The sequence below is a fragment of the Anolis sagrei genome, chromosome Y (assembly GCF_037176765.1).
Source record: "Anolis sagrei isolate rAnoSag1 chromosome Y, rAnoSag1.mat, whole genome shotgun sequence".
NCBI classification, from domain to species: Eukaryota; Metazoa; Chordata; class Lepidosauria; order Squamata; family Dactyloidae; genus Anolis; species Anolis sagrei.
In genome coordinates, this window is record NC_090035.1 from 78,232,311 (window position 1) to 78,254,521 (window position 22,211).

General features: G+C 45.8%; 1 protein-coding gene across 1 annotated transcript; it reads right to left on the minus strand.

Moving 5' to 3' along the window:
• Window positions 1-370: 370 nt before the first annotated feature.
• On the minus strand, window positions 371-21,908 carry LOC137095483 (calcineurin B homologous protein 2-like). The gene is made up of 7 exons (XM_067462208.1): window positions 21,713-21,908; window positions 16,791-16,863; window positions 14,122-14,202; window positions 9,854-9,963; window positions 7,334-7,395; window positions 4,196-4,318; window positions 371-790 (listed from the first exon to the last, which is right to left on the minus strand). Exons 1-7 carry the CDS (start codon window positions 21,777-21,779, stop codon window positions 737-739), a joined length of 570 nt encoding a protein of 189 aa, XP_067318309.1. The 5' UTR covers window positions 21,780-21,908; the 3' UTR covers window positions 371-736.
• Between the last annotated feature and the right edge of the window lie 303 nt (window positions 21,909-22,211).

Here is a 22,211-nt window from a genome sequence, read left to right on the forward strand (position 1 = left end):
ATAAATTTGATAAAAATCAGACAATTTGATTTTCTGAGTGTGTTTTCTCATGTTGTCTCTACCTAGGTCTACCTAGGATGTCAATTACAGGCCTCACTCATCTTTTTAAGTGGGAGAACTTGTACAATTGGTATCTGACTAAATACTCCCCCCCCCCCCCCCCCCACACACACACACACATACACACACACTGTAAGAGCGACAGCGCAGCTCACAAAAGGCAATGTCCCACAGTCTCTGTTTGATTGATTTGAGAGCCATGTCAAAGCCAATCCAGATGCTGGAAACAAACATCAGCTGGGAAGCCATCTTAGCATTGAAGACTTTAGTTGCCGAAGGTATGAATTCTCCCCCCCCCCCCCCCACGCATTACACCTGAAAGTGTCTCTTCAGCCCGAAAAGGCAGCTATTATATCCTTGTGACAGTGGAGAAAGGATTTCTCTTTGACCGTGTATTTCAAAGTATCGAGTCCAATGTCCATTCCAGTTCCACTTCTGATTGAAGTTCTGTAATGGAGCTAACAAGACCTGGATGGGTATCATCTTACATGTAGTAGTAGATATATGTCCAGCCATGAATCTGGTAAATTTAGGATATTCCTCATTATCACAGAGGAAGTCAGTTAAGATGCGATCCCATAGTCCATATACAGTTGCTGTAATTTCCTGACTATGCTCAGGAACCTCGCTGATTCACTTCCAGGTTTGGAGAGGAAATTCTCCATTGCCCATCAGATTATTTCAGGATCCGGAGGCTCATTTTTTGTTCAATGTTCAGCTTTTCCACAGACTGTGAAATGAAAGACAGGTAAATGTTATTGCAAGGGCATTTGCTTTGAGCTTTTGTGCTTAACTCTAGTTTCTCAACCCTCTGAATGTTTCTCAACCTTCTGAATGCTGCAACCCCTTAATACAGTTCCTTATGTTGTGGTTCCTCCCAACCATAACATTGTTTTCGTTGCTACTTTAACTGTCATTTTGCTACTGTTGTCCTGTGATATGAGATTAGGTCTCTGGTTGGAGAGAGCTAAGGAAAAGTTTACGCAGTGGTTCTAAACCTTCCTAATGTTGCGACCCCTTAATAGAGTCCCTCATGTTGTGGTGACCCCCAACCATAACATTGTTTTCATTGCTACTTCATTCTGCTAGTGTTGCCCCGTGATAAAAGATTAGGTCTCTGGTTGGAGAGAGCTAAGGAAACATTAATGCAGTGGCTCTCAATCCTCCTAATGCTGCAAACCCTTAGTACAGTTCCTCATGTTGTGGTGACCCTCAATCATTACTTTGTTTTCGTTGCTACTTCACAACTGTCATTTTGCTACTGTTGTCCCGTGACTAAGGAAATGTTAATTCAGTGGTTCTCAACCTTCCTAATGTTGTGACCCCTTAAGACAGTTCCTCATGTTGTGGTGACCCCCAACCATAACACTGTTTTCGTTGCTACTTCATAACTGTCATTTTGCTACTGTTGTCCCATGATATGAGATTAGATCTCTGGTTGGAGGGAGCTAAGGAAATGTTAATTCAGTGGTTCTCAACTTTCCTAATGCTGCAACCCCTTAATTCAGTTCCTCTTGTTGTGTTGACCCCCAACCGTAACAATATTTTCGTTGCTACTTCGTAATTGTACTTTTGCTACTGTTGCCCTGTGATATGAGATTAGGTCTTTGGTTGGAGAGATATTGTTACGGTTGGGGGTCACCACAACAAGCGGTACTGTCTTAAGGGGTTGCAGCATTAGGAAGGTTGAGAACCACTGCATTAACTTTTCCTTAGCTCCCTCCAACCAGAGACCTAATCTCATATCATGGGGCAACAGGAGCAAAGTCACAGTTGTGAAGTAGCAACGAAAACAATGTTATGGTTGGGGGTCACCACAACATGAGGAACTGTACTAAGGTTTTCAGCATTAGGAGGATTGAGAACCACTGCATTAACATTTCCTTAGCTCTCTCCAACTAGAGACCTAATCTCATATCACAGGGCAACAGTAGCAAAATTACAATTACGAAGTAGCAACGAAATATTGTTACGGTTGGGGGTCACCACAACATGAGGAACTGTACTAAGGTTTTCAGCATTAGGAGGATTGAGAACCACTGCATTAACGTTTCCTTAGCTTTTCGTTGCTACTTTGTAATTGTAATTTTGCTACTGTTGCTCCGTGATATGAGATTAGGTCTCTGGTTGGAGGGAGCTAAGGAAACGTTAATTCAGTGGTTCTCAATCCTCCTAATGCCACGACCCCTTAATACAGTTCCTCCTGTTGTGCTGACCCCCAACCATAACATTGTTCTCATTGCTACTTCATAACTGTCATTTTGCTACTATTGCCCCGTGATATGAGATTAGGTCTCTGGTTGGAGGGAGCTAAGGAAAGGTAATGCAGTGGTTCTCAACCTTCCTAATGCCACAACCCCTTAGGACAGTTTCTCTTATTGTGGTGACCCCCAACCATAATATTATTTTTGTTGCTACTTCACAACTGTCATTTTGCTACTGTTATGAATCGTCATGTAAATATCTGATATACAGGATGTATTTTCATTCACTGGACCAAATTTCGCACAAATACCCGATACGCCCAAATTTGAATACTGGCAGGGTGGGGGTAATTTTGTAATTTGGGAGCTGTAGTTGCTGGGATTTATAGTTCATCTACAATCAAAGAAAATTCTGAACTTCACTAATGAAGGGATTGAACCAAACTTGGCACACAGAACTCCCATGACCAACAGAAAATACTGGGAGGGTTTGGTGGGTGTTGACCTTGAGTTTGGGAGTTGTAGTTCACCTACATTCGGAGAGCACTGTGGACTCAAACAATGATGGATCTGGACCAAACTTGGCACAAATACTCCAATATGTCCAAATGTCAACACTGGTGGAGTTTAGGGAAAATAGACCTTGACATTCGGGAGTTGTAGTTGCTGGGATTTATAGTTCACCTACAATCAAAGAGCATTCTGAACTCCACCAACGATGGAATTGAACCAAACTTGGCACACAAAACTCCCATGAACAACAGGAAATACTGGGAGGGTTTGGTGGGTGTTGACCTTGAGTTTTATTGTTGTAGTTCACCTACATCCAGAGAGCACTACGGACTCAAACAATGATGGATCTGGACCAAACTTGGCACAAATACTCAATATTCCCAAGTGTCAACACTGCTGGAGTTTAGGGGATATAGACCTTGACATTCAGGAGTTGTAGTTGCTGGGATTTATAGTTCACCTCCAATCAAAGAGCGTTCTGAACTCCACCAACTATGGAATTGAACCAAACTTGGCACACAGAACTCCCATGACCAACAGAAAATACCGGAAGGGTTTGGTGAACATTGACCTTGAGTTTGGGAGTTGTAGTTCACCTACATCCGGAGAGCACTGTGGACTCAAACAATGATGGATCTGGACCAAACTTGGCACGAATGTTCCATATGCCCAAATGTGAACACTGGTGGAGTTTAGGGAAAATAGACCTTAACATTTGGGAGTTGTAGTTGCTGGGATTTATAGTTCACCTACAATCAAAGAGCATTCTGAACTCCACCAACGATGGGATTAAACCAAACTTGGCACACAAAACTCCCATGAACAACAGAAAATACTGGGAGGGTTTGGTGGGTGTTGACCTTGAGTTTTAGAGTTGTAGTTCACCTACATCCAGAGGTCACTGTGGACTCAAACAATGATGGATCTGGACCAAACTAGGCATCAATACTCAATATTCCCAAATGTCAACCCTGGTGGAGTTTAGGGGAAATAGACCTTGACATTTTGGAGTTGTAGTTGCTGGGATTTATAGCTCACCTCCAATCAAAGACCGTTCTGAACTCCACCAACGATAGAATTGACCCAAACTTGACCAAAAAGGGAGGGCATTGATCTAATCTCACTGCACAGAGAGTTCCTAAGCTGAGGGGCCACCACTGAGAAGGCCCTGTCTCTCGTCCCTACCCACCTGCAAAGGAGGTGGGACCGAGAGAAGGGCCCCCTCCAAAAGATCTTAACCTCAGTGATATATATACATACTTCTGTGGGATATCTATACTTCAGGAGATATATGTATGTATGTATGTATGTATGTATGTATGATGTATATGGATTTGGACATGGACATGTATATGTATCCCACAGATTCGAACTCACAGTATCATACAGAAAGTTTCATTATCTGTAACCGAACGGACCTTTGCAAATTCTTCAAAGGAGATGGCGTCGTCTCCATCTTTATCGGCTTCCTGGATCGTGCGGTCTGTAATGCATTCTAGTTGTTCATCTGTCACCTGTATCCCAATCATCATTCTCAGCACCTGAATTGGGGGACAAGGACAGCCGAAGCACACAGGTCAGGGATCTAAGACGTAACAGGGAACAGGTGTAGGAAACCCTCCCTCCTTCCTCTGATTTCTTAGCAAATATAAATATTTGATGGGAGAATTAATGCTAGTCTTAGGATCATAGAATCCTAGAGTTGGAAGAGACCTCATGGGCCATCCAGTCCAGTCCCATTCTGCCAAGAAGCTGGAAAATTGCAGCGCACCCAAATCCCTGGGAGTCACTCTTGACCGTGCTCTGACCTACAAGAAGCACTGCCTGAACATCAAGCAAAAAGTGGGTGCTAGAAACAATATCATACGAAAGCTGACTGGCACAACCTGGGGATCACAACCAGACACAGTGAAGCCATCTGCCCTTGCGCTATGCTCCTCTGCTGCTGAATATGCATGCCCAATATGGAACACATCTCACCACGCTAAAACAGTGGGTGTGGCTCTTAATGAGACATGCCGCATTATCACGGGGTGTCTGTGCCCTACACCACTGGAGAAACGACACTGCCTAGACGGTATTGCACCACCTGACATCCTCCGGGAAGTAGCAACCAATAGTGAAAGGACCAAGGCAGAGACATCTCCAGCTCATCCCTTGTTTGGGTATCAGCAAGCACATTAACGACTTAAATCAAGAAATAGTTTTCTTAGATCTACAGAGACATGCGCTGGAACACCCCAGGAAGCGAGAGTCCAAAAGTGGCAGGCTCAAACCCAGAGCCTCAATCTGTGGGTGATACCAGATGAGAGACTCCCCCCTAGGCACACAGAGGACTGGACGACTTGGAAGGCGCTGAACAGACTGCGCTTTGGCACCACGGGATGCAGAGCCAACCTTCAGAAATGGGGCCACAAAGTGGAATCCACGGCATGCGAGTGCGGAGAAGAGCAAACCACTGACCACCTGCTGCAATGCAACCTGAGCCCTGCCACATGCACAAGGGAGGACCTTCTTGCGGCAACACCAGAGGCACTCCAAGTGGACAGATACTGGTCAAAGGACATTTAATTAACTACCAACACAATGTGTGTTTTTTGATCTGTTTGTTTGTTTTATTCTGTTAGAAATGTAATACAATGGTCTGGTTGCGGATGACACGACAAATAAATAGCAGAAAACAAGCTTGCTCCCTCCTCCCTGTGACTTCCCCTCACTTATTTATCCATGGCCCTCATCATGTCTCCTCTCAGCCTTCTCTTCTTCGGGCTAAACATGCCCAGCTCTTTAAGCCGCTCCTCATAGGGCTTGTTCTCCAGACCCTTGATCATTTTAGTCGCCCTCCTCTGGACACATTCCAGCTTAGAGTCAACATCTCTCTTTAATTGTGGTGCCCAGAATCGGACACCATATTTTGGACTTTGAAAGGAAACTCAGGGCGTCTGAGCATGGGCAGAACTTCCTCTTTTCACCCCTGATTGATCTCTTGCATTAATTTGTAGAGTGTAGATGGAATTGTATTGTCGAAGGCTTTCGTGGCCAGAATCACTGGGTTGTTGTAGAATTTTGGGGCTGTTTGGCTATGTTCAACAAAAAGGAAGAAACCATGAAAATGAACAAAATCTGGCTACCAGTATTTAAAACAGCAAATAAAGAACAACACTCAAGCACAGGGGACCTCCAAACAAGAAACAACCAGGGACAGCTAATCACCTCCCAACAAAGGATTCCCCCAGGCAGGAAGAAGCCAGTCCTTGAAAATTGCTAGGCCATTCAATGCTAATCAAGGTGGCCAATTGAAAAATTCACACGCACCTCAAAGGGACAAGAGTTCTTTCTCCCAGCCTGGACATGTTGGGAGGTGTTAGCTGGCCCTGATTGTTTAATGTCCGGAATTCCCCTCTTGTTTGAGTGTTTCTCTTTATTTACTGTCCCTATTCCCCCAGGCAGGAATCAGCCAGTCTTTGATGCTGCAAGGCCATTCAATGCTAATCAAGGTAGCCAATTGAAACATTCACACCTACCTCCAACAGACAAGAGTTCTCTCTCACACCCTGTCCATGTTGGGAGATGTTAGCTGGCCCTGATTGTTTAATGTTCTTTCTCCCACCCTGAACATGTTGGGAGATGTTAGCTGGCCCTGATTGTTTAACGTCAGGAATTCTCCTGTTGTTTGAGTGTTTCTCTTTATTTACTCTCCCTATTCCCCCAGGCAGGAATCAGCCAGTCTTTGAAGCTGTGAGGCCATTCAATGCTAATCAAGGTGACCAACGAAACATTCACACCCACCTCAAAGAGACAAGAGTTCTTTCTCCCACCCTAGACATGTTGAGAGGTGCTAGCTGGCCCTGATTGTTTAACATCAGGAATTCCCCTGTTGTTTGAGTGTTTCTCTTTATTTACTCTCCCTATTCCCCCAGGCAGGAATCAGCCAGTCTTTGAGGCTGCGAGGCCATTCAATGCTAATCAAGGTGGCCAATTGAAACATTCACACCCACCTCAAAGGGACAAGAGTTGGGAGATGTTAGCTGGCCCTGATTGTTTAATGTTCTTTCTCCCACCCTGAACAAGTTGGGAGATGTTAGCTGGCCCTGATTGTTTAATGTCAGGAATTCACCTCTTGTTTGAGTGTTTCTCTTTATTTACTGTCCCTCTTCCCCCAGGCAGGAATCAGCCAGTCTTTGAAGCTGCAAGGCCATTCAATGCTAATCAAGGTGGCCAATTGAAGCATTCACACCTACCTCCAACAGACAAGAGTTCTTTCTCCCATCCTGGACATTTCACAGATATATAAACCTCATTTTCCTAGTTTCCAACAGACCTTGCAACCTCTGAGGATGCCTGCCATAGATGCAGGTGAAACGTCAGGAGAGAATGCTGCTAGAACATGGCCATAGAGCCTGAAAAACCTACAACAACCCTGTGGATGGAATTGCAAGTGGGCAGCCTTTTGCCCAGATATGCTCTTTGCAAATAATTAAAAGCATTACCCGCTTCCAAGTTAATGTTCACCTGCGCTTTGCCCCACCTTTGCAATCTTTCCAAACAATAATCACCTGCAACATTTCGGCTCGCGAGATCTTCCCATCCTTGTCTTGGTCGTATAGTTGAAAAGCAACTAAACAGAAATCAGAATGGCAGGGAATTAGAAATATGGATGCAAAGATATGCGTAAGATTTGGAGACTGGGAATGTTAACTGGAACTTAAACTAAGGAAGGAGTTCTGCAATCTGGGCATCATGGAATCCTCCAAAGAAGGAGCCTCTACCACACTCCGGGGCACAGAGTTCCACTGCTGAACAGCTCTCACCGTTAGGATGTTCTTAGAATCATAGAATTGGAAGAGACCTCATGGGCCATCCAGTCCAATCCCATTCGGCCAAGAAGCAGGAAAATCGCATCCAAAGCACCCCCGACAGATGGCCATCCAGCCTCTGTTTCAAAGCTTCCAAAGAAGGAGCCTTCACCACACTCCAAAGCAGTGAGTTCCACTGCTGAACAGCTCTCACAGTCAGGAAGTTAGAATCATAGAGTTCGAAGAGACCTCGAAGGCCATCCAGTCCAACCCCATTCTGCCAAGAAGCAGGAAAATCGCATTCAAAGCACCCCCGACTGACGGCCATTCAGCCTCTGTTTCAAAGCCTCCAAAGAAGGAGCCTCCACCACACTCCGGGGCAGAGAGTTCCACTGCTGAACAGCTCTCACAGTCCGGAAATACTTAGAATCATAGAGTTGGAAGAGACCTCATGGGCTATCCAGTCCAACCCCATTCTGCCAAGAAGCAGGAAAATCACATTCAAAGCACCCCCGACAGATGACCATCGAGCCTCTGCTTAAAAGCCTCCAAAGAAGGAACCTCTACCACACTCAAAGGCAGAGAGTTCCACTGCTGAACAGCTCTCACCGTTAGGAAGTTCTTAGAATCATAGAATCATATTTACTATACAAGTATAGTAAATAATAAATAAAGTTGGGTGAGACCTCGTGGGTCATCCAGTCCAACCCCATTCTGCCAAGAAGCAGGAAAATCGCATTCAAAGTACTCCTGACAGATGGCCATCTAGCCTCTATTTCAAAGCCTCCAGTGAAGGAGCCTCCACCACACTCTGGGGAAGAGAGTTCCACTGCTGAACAGCTCTCACCGTTAGGAAGTTCTTAGAATCATAGAGTTCGAAGAGACCTCGTGGGCCATCCAGTCCAACCCCATTCTTCTAAGAAGCAGGAAAATCGCATTCAAAGCACCCCGACAGATGGCCATCCAGTCTCTGTTTAAGAGCCTACAAAGAAGGAGCCCCCACCATACTCCAGGGTGGAGAGTTCCACTGCTGAACAGCTCTCACAGTCAGGAAGTTAGAATCATGGAGTTCGAACAGACCTCGTGGGCCATCCAGTCCAACCCCATTCTGCCAAGAAGCAGGAAAATCTCATTCAAAATACCCCCGACAGATGGCCATTCAGCCTCTGCTTAAAAGACTCAAAAGAAGGAGCCTCCACCACACTCTGGAGCAGAGAGTTCCACTGCTGAACAGCTCTCACAGTCAGGAAGTTAGAATCATAGAGTTCGAAGAGACCTCGAGGGACCATCCAGTCTAACCCCATTCTGCCAAGAAGCAGGAAAATCACATTCAAAGCACTCCTGACAGAGGGCCAACCAGCCTCTACTTAAAAGCCTCCAAAGAAGGAGCCTCCACCACACTCGGTGGAAGAGAGTTCCACTGCTGAACAGCTCTCACAGTCAGGAAGTACTTAGAATCATAGAATCCTAGAGTTGGAAGAGACCTCATGGGCCATCCAGTCCAACCCCATTTTGCCAAGACACAGGACAATCGTGTTCAAAGCACTCCTGACAGATGGCCATCTAGCCTCTGCTTAAAAGCTTCCAATAAAGGAGCCTCTACCATACTCAAAGGTAGAGAGTTCCACTGATGAACGACTCTCACCATTAGGAAGTCCTTAGAATCATGGAATCATATTTACTATACAAGTATAGTAAATAATAAATAATAAATAGAGTTGGAAGAGACTTGGTGGGCCATCCAGTCCAACCCCATTCAGCCAAGAAGCAGGAAAATCACATTCAAAGCACCCCCGACAGATGGCCATTCAGCCTCTGCTTAAAAGCCTCCAAGGAAGGAGCCTCCACCACACTCTGGGGCAGAGAGTTCCACTGCTGAACAGCTGTCACCGTTAGGAAGTTCTTAGAATCATAGAATTATATAGTTCGAAGAGACTTTATGGGCCATCCAGTCCAATCCCATTTTGCCAAGAAGCAGGACAATCATGTTCAAAGCACCCACAACAGATGGCCATCCAGTCTCTGTTGGAATGGATAGCCCACAAAGTCTTTTCGAACTCTATTTATTATTTATTTATTTACTATACTTATCCTCATATATTTATACAGGGCCCTCCCCATGTCTCCTCTCAACCTCCTCTCCTGCAGGCTAACCATGCCCAGCTTTTTAAGCCACTCCTCATAGGGTTTGTTCTCCAGACCCTTGATCCTTTGCGTCGCCCTCTTTCTCTGGACACATTCCAGCTTAGAGTCAACATCTCCACAATGACGTAAACTCACACTTTAGCTTGTTAAGACGGCTGTTGACACTCCCGGATTCTCCAGGTTCTTCCACTGGCCGGAAGTGGGCCAGGACACGGGCAAACGTTCGGAAGTCAGTGGTCACTGCGCTAGAGAGAAAGCAGGCCCTTCGTATTACCATTCAATCAAGGATCAGCTTGAGGACATTTCTTAGATGAGCATACAATCAAAGAGTATTCTGAACCCCACCAATGATGGAATTGAACCAAACTTGGCACACAGAACTCCCATGACCAACAGAAAATTCTGGAAGGGTTTGGTGGGCATTGACCTTTGGTTTAGGAGTTGTAGTTCACCTACATCAAGAGAGCACTGTGGACTCAAACAATGATGGATCTGGACCAAACTCTACACGAATATTCAATATGCCCAAATGTGATCATTGGTGGAGTTTGGGGAAAATAGAATCTTAACGTTTGGGGGTTGTAGTTGCTGGGATTTATAGTTCACCTACAATCACAGAGCATTCTGAACCCCACCAATGACAGAATTGGGCCAAACCTCCCACACAAAACCCCCATGACCACCAGAGTGGGCCACAGCAACATGTGGCAGGGGACGGCTATATATATATATAATAGCTTATATATATATATATATATATATATATATATATATATATATATGCCATCCCCTGCCACGCGTCACTGTGGCCCACTCTGGTGGTCATGGGGGCTATTTTCTATATATATATATATATATATATACACACACACACACATGTGAAATAGCCGTCTCCTGCCACACGTTGCTGTTGCCCGTAATGTATATGTGTTTTATGTGTGTATATGTGTGTGTGTGTATATATATGTATGTGTGTGTATGTATATATGTGTGTTTGAGTGTACATATGTGTGTGTGTGTATATATGTGTATATGTGTGTATATATTTGTGTATTTCTGTGTTTATATGTGTATATGTATATTGTGTATATGTGTGTGCTTGTGTATATGCATCAATGTATGTATATATATGTGTATGTATGTGTATATGTATATGTGTGTAGGTGTATATGTATGTGCATGTATAGGTGTATATTTGTGTGTGCTTGCGTATATATATGTGTGGTTTAAGTATGTATGTATGTGTGCATGGGTATATGAATATATGTGTATATGTATATATGGTTTATGGGGGGGGGGGGTTAAAGTCCATCCTGCTGGTTTTTTGTGTGTTTTTAGGGGTGATGGACACTCATTATATGTATGTGCATGTATAGGTGTATATTTGTGTGTGCTTGCGTATATATATGTGTGTGTGTGTAAGTATGTATGTGTGCATGGGTATATGAATATATGTGTATATGTATATATGGTTTATGCCGGGGGGGGGGGGGGGGTTAAAGTCCATCCTGCTGGTTTTTTGTGTGTTTTTAGGGGTGATGGACACTCATTGGACTATTAGCTGTATTGTGTCAAAATTTCATGTCAGTTAACCCAGTGGTGTCTGAGTTATGTTAATCCCACAAATGAACATGACATTTTTATTAATATAGACTAGCTGTACCCCACCATGCGTTGCTGTAGCCAACTTTCCCTCCCTCTTTCTCTCCTTTCTTTCTCTCCTTCTTTCCCTCTCTCTTTCCTTCCTTCTTTCACTTTTTTACTTCCTTCTCTCCTTCCTTCCTTCTCAAGCTTTCCCCCCTTCATTCTCTCCTTCTCTCCTTCCTTCCCTCTTTCTGTGTATATGTATTTTGTGTGTATATATATACATATGAGGAACCCCCGGTGGCACAGTGGGTTAAACCGTTGAGCTGCTGAGCTTGTTGACCCAAAGGTCACAGGTTCGAATCCGAGGAGCGGCATGAGCTTCCACTGTCAGCCTCACCTTCTGCCAACCTAGCAGTTTGAAAACATGCAGATGTGAGTAGATCAATATGTACTGCTCCAGCGGGAAGGTAACGATGCTCCATGCAGTCATGCTGGCCACATGACCTTGAAGGTGTCTATGGACAACGCCGGCTCTTCGGCTTAGAAATGGAGATGAGCACCACACCCCAGAGTCGAACACGACTGGACTTAATGTCAGGGGAAAACCTTTACCTTTATCTATATATACATATATGTGTGTATATATTTGTGTATATGTGTGTATATGTGTACATATGTATGTGTTGTAATGCATTTTTGGGTTTTTTTTGGCTTTTTAAGTCTCTTCTGCTGTGTTTTTCGGTGTTTTTATGAGTGAAGGTCACTCGTTGGCCTGAGAGGTGTATTGTGTCCAAATTTCGTGTCAGTACATATGTGTGTGTTGTAATGCATTTTTGGTTTGGTTTTTTTTTTTTTGGCTTTTTAAGTCTCTTCTGCTGTGTTTTTCGGTGTTTTTATGAGTGATGGTCACTCGTTGGCCTGATTGGTGTATTGTGTCCAAATTTCGTGTCAGTTTGTCCAGTAGTTTTTGAGTTCTGTTAATCCTACAAACGAACATTACATTTTTATTTATATAGACTAGCTGTCCCCTGCCACGTGTTGCTGTGACCCAGTCTGTGTATATGTGTTTTGTGTGTGTGTATGTGTGTTTATGTATGTGTATATATTTGTGTATATATGTGTGTTTGCATGTGTGTGTGTATGTATATATATGGGTGTATATAAGTGTTTGTATATATTTGTGTATTTGTGTGTCTATATGTGTGCAGGCATATTGTGTATATGTGTGTGCTTGTCTATATGCATATTTGTGTGTATATATGTATGTATGTATGTGGATATGTATATGTGTGTGCATGTGTATATGTATATCTGTGTGTATGTATATGTGCTGTCGCATGCTGGGCCTGTGCATAAGACTGTAGACAGGACATAAATTCCGTGTGCCCAATGGGACGCTGGGGCTGCCTCAGATTAAAGGCCTTGGATTTCCTTAAAACAGAGTCTATAGAATACTTAAAGGTTCAACAAAGTTCTTTATTATTGAAATCAAACAGGTACTTTAAGGCTTACTTAATAGTCTATTGGCTGTCTCAATCTTGTCTACAGGGAACAGGCACTATCTTCATAAACTGTATTTTAACTAATGGGGAAATTCTTAACCTCTTATCTGGGCAGTCTGTCTTTGCCTCTGTTGGCGTGGAGCCCCTGCACCCGGTACCAACTGCGTCTGGCTTCCGCAAGTGACCCTTACCAAGCAGAGCTTTGTAGACTTCCAGGGGAAAAGAAGGAGTTCAGGTTTCGGTGATGGCTGGGTGAAGTGCCTCAGCAAAGGAGCTGTAAGGCTGTATAATCCTTGGCCAAGCTATGGGACCTTTCTCCCCGGCCAAGCTGTGGGCTGAAATCTCCCTGGCCAAGCCGTAGAAGACGAAGCTTTCTACAGGAGCTCTTGGTATTATGTCCTGCATGAAAGGCTTCTCTGTGTGGACTGAACCCAAACTGGCTCCTATTCCCTTCAAAACCCAAAAAGGGGGCAGGACCAGGGAACCTAACTATAATTGACAGGTGGCTTGCCCTATGATTGCAGCCAAAAGAAGCCACCTATTTGCAGAGTCCCTGAAACTTAGGACTACAACAAACATTCAATGCAAAGCAAACAACATTGGAGCTCCTGGTACAGCTGTACCTGCACAGTATATGTATGTTTGTGTATATGCGTTTATCTATGTGTGTTTGTGCATATTATATATATGTGTGTGTATGAATGTGTATATGTATATGTATATGAGTGTATGTGTATATGTATATATGGTGTATTTTTGGGGTTTTTAAGTCTGTTCCGCTGGGGGGTTGTGTGTGTGTGTATTTATGGGTGATGGACATGTGTTGGACTGTTAAGTGTCTTGTGTCCAAATTTCGTGTCAATTCGTCCAGTGGTTTTTTAGTTATGTTAATCCCACAAACGAACATGACACTTTTATTTATATAGATGAATGACAAACTGTGAGCAGCTAATGTCTGGTGCGTAATGCATGATGTTTAATGGCATCACTAGGGGCCCATCCCCGGAGCTCAGGCTTTATCTTGAAACTTCAGAGCCTGGAACTACCCTGAGATAGCAGTTCTTCCCCATCTCATATGTACCATTTGTGTCAAAAGCATTTTCTTCGATTCACAAGGCGTCCCTCCTTAGTGCTTGTTTGCCGGAATATAGTAAACAATCAGTTGATCTTTCACATATTTGTGTGCTAAGGTCTGATGCTCCGGTACTGGCAGGAATATATTTTTGGGACTAGACTTTTGTATTTGACTCTTCCTCCCTCTCTCCCTTTCTTTCCCAACTCCTCTTTCCCTCATAAATCTGCCAATATACGTACCCGTCTTGGAAGAAGGCATTGATGATCCGATCCCCTATGGGGTTCACAGCTAGAGTCCCGATATTTTCAAGGTCATATTTACTGCAGAGAGAGAAGAGAGGATACAGCTATTGAAAACCTTATCCTGCATATAAAAAGGTAAAGGTTTCCCCCTGATCTTAAATCTAGTCTCCTTCCCCCAACCCTAGTAGATGTGGCTCTTAATGAGACATGCCGCATTATCACAGGGTGTCTGCGCCCCACACCACTGGAGAAATTACACTGCTTAGCCGGTATTGCACCACCTGACATCCGCCGGGAAGTAGCAGCCAATAGTGAAAGGACCAAGGCAGAGACATCTCCAGCTCATCCCTTGTTTGGGTATCAGCCAGCACGTCAACGACTTAAATCAAGACATAGTTTTCTTAGATCTACAGAGACACTTGCTGGAACACCCCAGCAAGCAAGAGTCCAAAAGTGGCAGGCCCAAACCCAGCACCTCAATTCATGGGTGATACCAGATGAGAGACTCCCCCCTGGGCACACAGAAGATTGGGCGACTTGGAAGGCGCTGAACAGACTGCGCTCGGGCATCACGAGATGCAGAGCCAACCTTAAGAAATGGGGCTACAGGGTGGAATCCTCGGCATGCGAGTGCGGAGAAGAGCAAACCACTGACCACCTGCTGCAATGCACCCTGAGCCCTGCCACATGCACGATGGAGGACCTTCTTGCGGCAACCCCAGGGGCACTCCAAGTGGCCAGATACTGGTCAAAGGACATTTAACCAAATACCAAATTTGCAAAATCTGTGTGGTTTTTTTCTTCCTTTTTTTCTTTTTCTTTCTAATCTCTGTGTTTGTTTTTGCTCTGATAGAATTGTAATACAATGGTTGCTGATGACACGATAAATAAATATTTTTTTTTCTTTCAAACCTCGCCACAATGGACATCCACCCCAGCCTCCTCTTTGTGTCATATCTGATTGCGACAGGAAAACTCGGATTAAGTAATCCTTACTTATCGCAGACCCATCTAAAGACAATAAAGTTAGTTTCTTTAGAAGGCCGATTCTGGACTCAAGAAGCCCCAGGACATTGGAAATCCATAATCCACTCAAGAAAGCATTGTTTCTTTTTGTCCCGCCTCCCTTCCTTCTGATTCACCAGAGCACCGAGGTGGCAGGAGCTTTCTGATAGGTTCCAGCGCGCTGCAGGAGCCCTGTGATTGGCTCTGGCGTGGGGAGGGTGGCCAAGCCTCCACCCAGCTGTTATCATGCCAGCCAATCACCATCGAGCCAGGAGGAGGGTGGGGAGCGGGAATTTTGAAACTCACAAGCCTGTATTTCCTAGGGCTGGTCAATTCGTTTCGTTAATTCGTAATTCGTTAAAAAATTCGTTAATTTTTGAATTACGAAACGATTACAAAACTTATTTTTAACCCTGGAAGTGTTTTTAAATATCGAAACGGCAGGCGCCAAAAAATTTTGTATTTCCGTCCATTTCGGAAATACGTAAGGTGGCCGCCTGGCTTGCTGGGAGCTCTCCTCTCTCGGCGCCGGCTGAGCAAGCGAGAGGGCGAGCGGCGAGCGAGAGGGCGAGCGGCGAGCGAGAGGGCGAGCGAGAGGGCGAGCGAGAGGGCGAGCGGCGAGCGAGAGGGCGAGCGGCGAGCGAGAGGGCGAGCGAGAGGGCAAGCGGCGAGCGAGAGGGCGAGGGCGAGCGGCGAGCGAGAGGGCGAGCGAGAGGGCAAGCGGCGAGCGAGAGGGCGAGCGAGAGGGCGAGCGGCGAGCGAGAGGGCGAGCGGCGAGCGAGAGGGCGAGCGAGAGGGCAAGCGGCGAGCGAGAGGGCGAGGGCGAGCGGCGAGCGAGAGGGCGAGCGAGAGGGCAAGCGGCGAGCGAGAGGGCGAGCGAGAGGGCGAGAGGCGAGCGAGAGGGCGAGGGCGAGAGGCGAGCGAGAGGGCGAGGGCGAGCGGCGAGCGAGAGGGCGAGCGAGAGGGCGAGCGGCGAGCGAGCGGCGAGCGAGAGGGCCCGCCAGAGTGAGTGCCTGCCTTCCCTCAATAATAATTTCTCCTTCCTATTCTACAAAATTAATAATTAAATTTAAAAAATATTTAAAAAATATTGAAAAAAAAAGGGCGCCATCTTTACAAAATGTTTTGTAAATATTTACGAAATTTCGTAAATACCGAAACTTTTTTTTTGGAAAATTTTGTAATTATTTTAAATATTGAAACAAAAAAAACACCCCAATTACAAATCGATTTTAGAAACAAATTTTTGCGTTGTTACCCAGGCCTAGTATTTCCTATAAAAATGCCTTTGTTTTCTGTAACCACATGCTCTGATTGGCGAATGATTGCGGCATTGCATCCTTTTCAGCTGAATCGCTAATAAAAACATCTCGGTGGCGCTTCTTCAACTTTGGTGAGATTTCTTCAAGATATTTAGGGAAATTAAATTGCTGGAAATCAGGCTTCTCTTTGCTTGCCAAAGTTGCGATCCCTCTTTGGTGGGGTCTCAGGGTCTCTCCTCCTGGAGTAGACCCTCCTAAAGTTCCTATCGATTTCATAATGTCACACTTTTTAAACTTTGCATTTTAACTGTACCCTCAAGTTGCTTCTGACAGGATAGATAGATAGATAGATAGATAGATAGATAGATAGATAGACCTTCTTGACTTCCTTCTGCTTACCTGAGGTAGCCCTTGCCATCCTTGTCCAAAGCCTGGAAGCGCTGGTAAAGACGTAAGACATTAGCTTGGGAGACTGGTGAAAGAGAACAACAACAGAGAGAAGTGTAATGATTAACGAAAGGAAGTAGAGTGACCTTGACATGAATTGATACTAAAAGTCAGCACCAATTAACATTCTCTCTCCACATACTTTGACTTGAGGCGCAGGTTCAAACAGACCTTTGTAAAGAGTCCAACCAGATGCTGTTTACCATGTGCCGGGATGACAATAAAGCCGAGCATAGTGTAAACATTCCACAGGTAGAATCATGCCGTTAACCCCTGAGACTTCCAGAGGAACCTGGCAGATCTCATAGAATCATAGAATCAAAGAGTTGGAAGAGACCTCATGGGCCATCCAGTCCAACCCCCTGCCAAGAAGCAGGAATGTTGCATTCAAATCACCCCTGACAGATGGACATCCAGCCTCTGCTTAAAAGCTTCCAAAGAAGGAGCCTCCACCACACTCCGGGGCAGAGAGTTCCACTGCTGAACCGCTCTCACAGTCAGGAAGTTCTTCCTAATGTTCAGATGGAATCTCCTCTCTTGTAGTTTGAAGCCATTGTTCCGCGTCCTAGTCTCCAAAGAAGCAGAAAACAAGCTTGCTCCCTCCTCCCTGTGGCTTCCTCTCACATATTTATACATGGCTATCATGTCTCCTCTCAGCCTTCTCTTCTTCAGGCTAAACATGCCCAGTTCCCTAAGCCGTTCCTCATAGGGCTTGTTCTCCAGACCCTTGATCATTTTAGTCGCCCTCCTCTGGACACATTCCAGCTTAGCGGACAAAACATATTGGAGAACACAGAAATGCTGAACCACTCTCACAACCACCGAATCTGGCCAAGGTGGTCCATGCCTTAGTCACCTCCAGATTGGACTACTGTAATGCACTCTACGTGGGGCTGCCCTTGAAAACGGCCCGGAAATTCCAACTGGTCAAACGGACGGCGGCCAGGTTGTTAACTGGTGCTCCTTACAGGGAGAGGTCAACCCTCCTGTTTAAGGAGCTCCATTGGCTGCCGTTCATTTTCCGGTCCCAATTCAAGGTGCAGGTGCTTACCTACAAAGCCCTAAACGGTTTGGGACCCGCCTACCTGCGTGACCACATCTCTGCATATGAAGCCAAACGAACTCTTCGATCATCCGGAGAGGCTCTGCTCACGATCCCACCTGCGTCGCAAGCGCGATTGGTGGGGACGAGGGACAGGGCCTTCTCGGTGGTGGCCCCTCAACTCTGGAACTCTTTCCCCAAGGACATCAGACAAGCCCCATCATTGGCAGTCTTTAGGAACAGCTTGAAGACGTGGTTGTTCCAGTGTGCCTTCCCAGAATAGGAAACTCAAAGCATCATGTCCAGAGATTGTCAGCACACTGCACCTATTGCCAAACTCATCCATTTCACCTGGTCATGTCCAGCAATTTTAATCATTACATTTGGCCCGGCCATAGTTTTTAATTGTGTCGTGGTGTTATTGTTTAATGTTTATTGCTATCGTTTAATGTTTATTGCTTTGTTTTATGAGTTTATTTATTGTGTATTTGTGTTATGTTGTTGTTTTGCTGATGCAATTGGCCTCGTCCTCTTGTAAGCCGCACCGAGTCCTTCGGGAGATGTTAGCGGGGTATAAATAAAGGATTATTATTATTATTATTATTATTATTGTTATGTCAAGCTACACAGAGAAGCCGTTGAAATCCACAATGGACAATCTCAACAGAAAGGAAGAAACCATGAAAATGAACAAAATCTGGCTACCAGTATTAAAAAAAAACTCTGAAATTATAACAGTAAGTAAAAAACAACACTCAAACACAGGGAACTCCAGACAAGAAACAATCAGGGACAGCTAATCCCCTCTCAACAAAGGATTCCCCCAGGCAGTACCAAGCCACACCTAAAAACTGTCAGGCCATCCAGTGCTAACCAAGGTGGCCAATTGTAACACATCCACATCTACCTCCAACAGACAAGAGTTCTTTCTCCCATCCTGGACTTTCCACAGATATATAAACCCAATTTTCCTAGTTTCCAACAGACCTCACAACCTCTGAGGATGCCTGCCATGGATGTGGGTGAAACGTCAGGAGAGAATGCTTCTGGAACATGGCCATACAGCCCGAAAAACTTACAACAGCTCAGCAGATGCTGTCGGATCAGTCTGCATCCTCTGCAAACTAACAATGCTTCAAACTCTGCAATTCCCAGGCACAAATTACGGAACATGAAAGGCACTGCAGACTACGTCAACCAGAGAAGTCAGCCATAGCCGAGCACCTGATGAACCAGCCTGGACACAGCATATTATCTGAGAACCCAGAAATGCTGGACCACTCTCACAACGACCATGTCAGACTACACAGAGAAGCCACTGAAATCCACAAGCATGTGGACAATGTCAACAGAAAGGAGGAAACCATGAAAATGAACAAAATCTGGCTTTAAAAAATCTAGAATCAGGACAGTAAATAAAGAGCAACACTCAAAATACAGGGAAATTACATACAGGAATCAATCGGGGCCAGCTAATACCTCCCAACAAAGGATTCCCCCAGGCAGCAACCACCCAGCAAAGGATTCCCACAGGCAGCAACCATCCAGTCTTTGAAGCTGCAAGGCCATTCAATGCTAATCAAAGTAGCCAATTGCAACATTCGCATTTGCCTCCAACAGACAAGAGTTCTTTCTCCCACCCTGGACATAATTCCACAGAAACTTGCCTAGTTTCCAACAGACTTCTCAACCTTTGCAATAGAAGTGGGCAAAACGTCAGGAGAGAATGCTTCTGGAACATGACCATGCAGCCTGGAAAACTCACAGCAACTCAAGTGATTCTGGCCATGAAAGGCTTTGATAATAAAACCCCATTGCTCTTGCCTTGCCTCCCCCCCCCCTCCCAAATTGGAAAGCACACACAAGTTCTGCAGTTTCCCAATGTCCCATTTGCCAGAGTTTACATTTCCCAAGTAACAATGAAGTTTATGGATCTCCTAAATCTCCTTCCCTAATATAACCTGCTGCTCTATCTAGGGATGGGAGCCAGATGTCCTGATATGGGGGAAGCAGAGGCTCATTCAGGTTCAGAACACACTGTTCCAGCCCCCCAGTTTGGGAAGAAGTACATGGCGAACCTGCTTTGTTGCTTTCCTTGGCTTGCTCTTATCCACTAACTAACTACTAGGAGCCTGAGGATCTTGAATCCTGCATTACTGAAAAGGCTGCTCATTCGACTACCTTGGAGCATGGTGGAATCTTCTGGCCTTTAAACAGTGGTTGCATGGGCTTCTTTCAATGGTGCATTAGCTGTCTATTCTTGCATTAAAGGGGGGTGAACTACATAGCCTTTGAGGTCCTCCCAAATCTATGTTTCTGTGCCATCCACAACCCTTCCTTTATCAAGCCAGATTCCGGAACTAGAACCGCAGGCCTGCCTGGGATGCCTTCCTGGTGTCCCAGGGAGGCCGAATCTGTGTTCCTTCAAACCGCGGATACGGAAACTCCTCAGGCCCCCGTATCCGCGAGGCCCCTTCCTTTTCCCCCTCAGTTGCTTAAGCGGCTGAGGGGGAAAAGGAAGGGGCCTGAGACCAGAGGCGGCTCGTCCATTACGCAAAGTAAGTGGTCGCAGAACACTTTTTTTTGCCAGGGGTGCAGAGGCGCCTCTGTAAATGCCCCTCGACCGCCACTTGAGGAGCGCCCCCTCAGCTCACAACAGCCCTAGCAGTCCGGGGGGAGCCTTGGCTTTCTTGCCTCGCTTCCAGGCGATCCTCTTCCCAAAGGGGCCGGGCCCTTGAGCCTCGCCTAGCCCCTCTCGTTCTTGCTCCACCTGGCTACCAGATGCGCGAGCAGAGCCGGCGCTCAATCGTTCTCCGCGTTCGATCCCTTCCCCATGACCAGCTCCCTTTCCCGACCCCCTGGCGCTCCACCCGCCTCCTCTCCTCTCCCCAATCTACGGGTGGGCCAAGGGGCGGAGCCGCCGTGCCTGCCCCGCTTATGTCTGGAGGCGTGTCTGAAGACCCCAGCGTGCGCACCAAAAGTGGCCTCTTCTCCTGATTTTCTCTTCAGCCATTGGGACCAAGAGAGAGAGATAGAGAGAGAGAGAGAGAGAGAGAGAGAGAGAGCCCCTCCGACTGGAGGTATCTCCCACCTCCGCTCCCTCCTTTGTTTTTGCGCCTACCTTCAGGAAAGGTGGGCATCTCCACCTCTCTCTCTCTCTCTTTCTCTCTCTCTCTCTCTTGGTCCCAATGGCTGAGGAGAAAGTCAGGAGAAGAGGTGACTTTTGGTGCACACGCCGGGGTCTTCAGGCACGCCTCCGGACCCAAAGCGGGCCAGGCAAGGGAGCAAGTGCGGCAAGTGTAGTTACTGGGATGTATAGTTCACCTACAATCAAAGAGCATTCTGAACTCCACCAATGATGGAATTGAACCAAATATGGCACACAGAACTCCCACGACAAACAGAAAATATATATCAATGATTGGTTGGGGGGGGGGGGGGGAGCGCCAAAATACTGTTTGCTTACCGTTGAAAATTACCTAGGGCCGCCTCTGCCTGAGACTGTTAGGAATTGTGGGAGTTGAAGTCCAAAACATCTGGAGGGCCCAAGCTTGCCCATACCTGATCTAACTACTTGGGACAATTCTCCCTTCCTAGTACCAGGCTTTAAGTGTTGTTTGCCTGGATAGCAAAAAGGAATCATTAGGCAGAGTTCCAATGCTGATCTTGGCATATGGAGAGCTCCAACATAATTTGGGATCCCAACACCGCTTTGACCCTGGCCTTCCCTCCCAACCAGGGCTAACTCTTCCCTATATTTCTTCTCTTTGAGAAAGCACATGCAATTCATGGGAAAGGGAAGAAAACAAAACTTCTCCAAAGTTATCCTTACAGCCAGTTTCTGCCATGATCTCCTCTTGTTCCGGGACGGTGACAGGCTGAGAATTTTGTGCTCCCATCTCGAGGTCTTCCCTCTCTCACTCCAGAGCTGTGTGCAGGGTGTCTGTGTATCTGAGGAGGCATCGGTATTAATATCGGAGTGCCTAAGAAGTTCAGAATAAGCCTCCCACTCCCTCCAGCAGCTGTTATCACAGCCAGGCAGCTAATGGCCTGCAAGGAAGGGAAGGAGGGACTTGGCAAGGGCTGGGCAGAGTTGGTCTTAAGGTGGAAATGGAAAATGAGCAAAGCTGTTCCAAGGAGCTCTCACATATTCAGCATCTCTACTTTTGAACTACACATGAGGGCCTCCACCTTCGTTACTTGGGTTTGGATGGGAATATTTGAATAAATCAAATGCAGAAATAATCCTTAGAATGTGCTCTTTCACTACCACTATTCACTTTTCCACTTAATCACCAGAAGCACTGCCTGAACATCAAGCAAACGGTGGG

Excerpts from the sequence above, each read along its gene's own strand:
- LOC137095483 (XM_067462208.1), bottom strand. The coding sequence starts at position 21,779 with ATGGGAGCACAAAATTCTCAGCCTGTCACCGTCCCGGAACAAGAGGAG. Across the intron at positions 14,203-16,790 it reads GATGGCAAGGGCTACCTCAG|TAAATATGACCTTGAAAATA; the intron begins GTAAGCAGAAGG and ends CTCTCTCTGCAG. Across the intron at positions 9,964-14,121 it reads AATGCCTTCTTCCAAGACGG|CGCAGTGACCACTGACTTCC; the intron begins GTACGTATATTG and ends CTTTCTCTCTAG.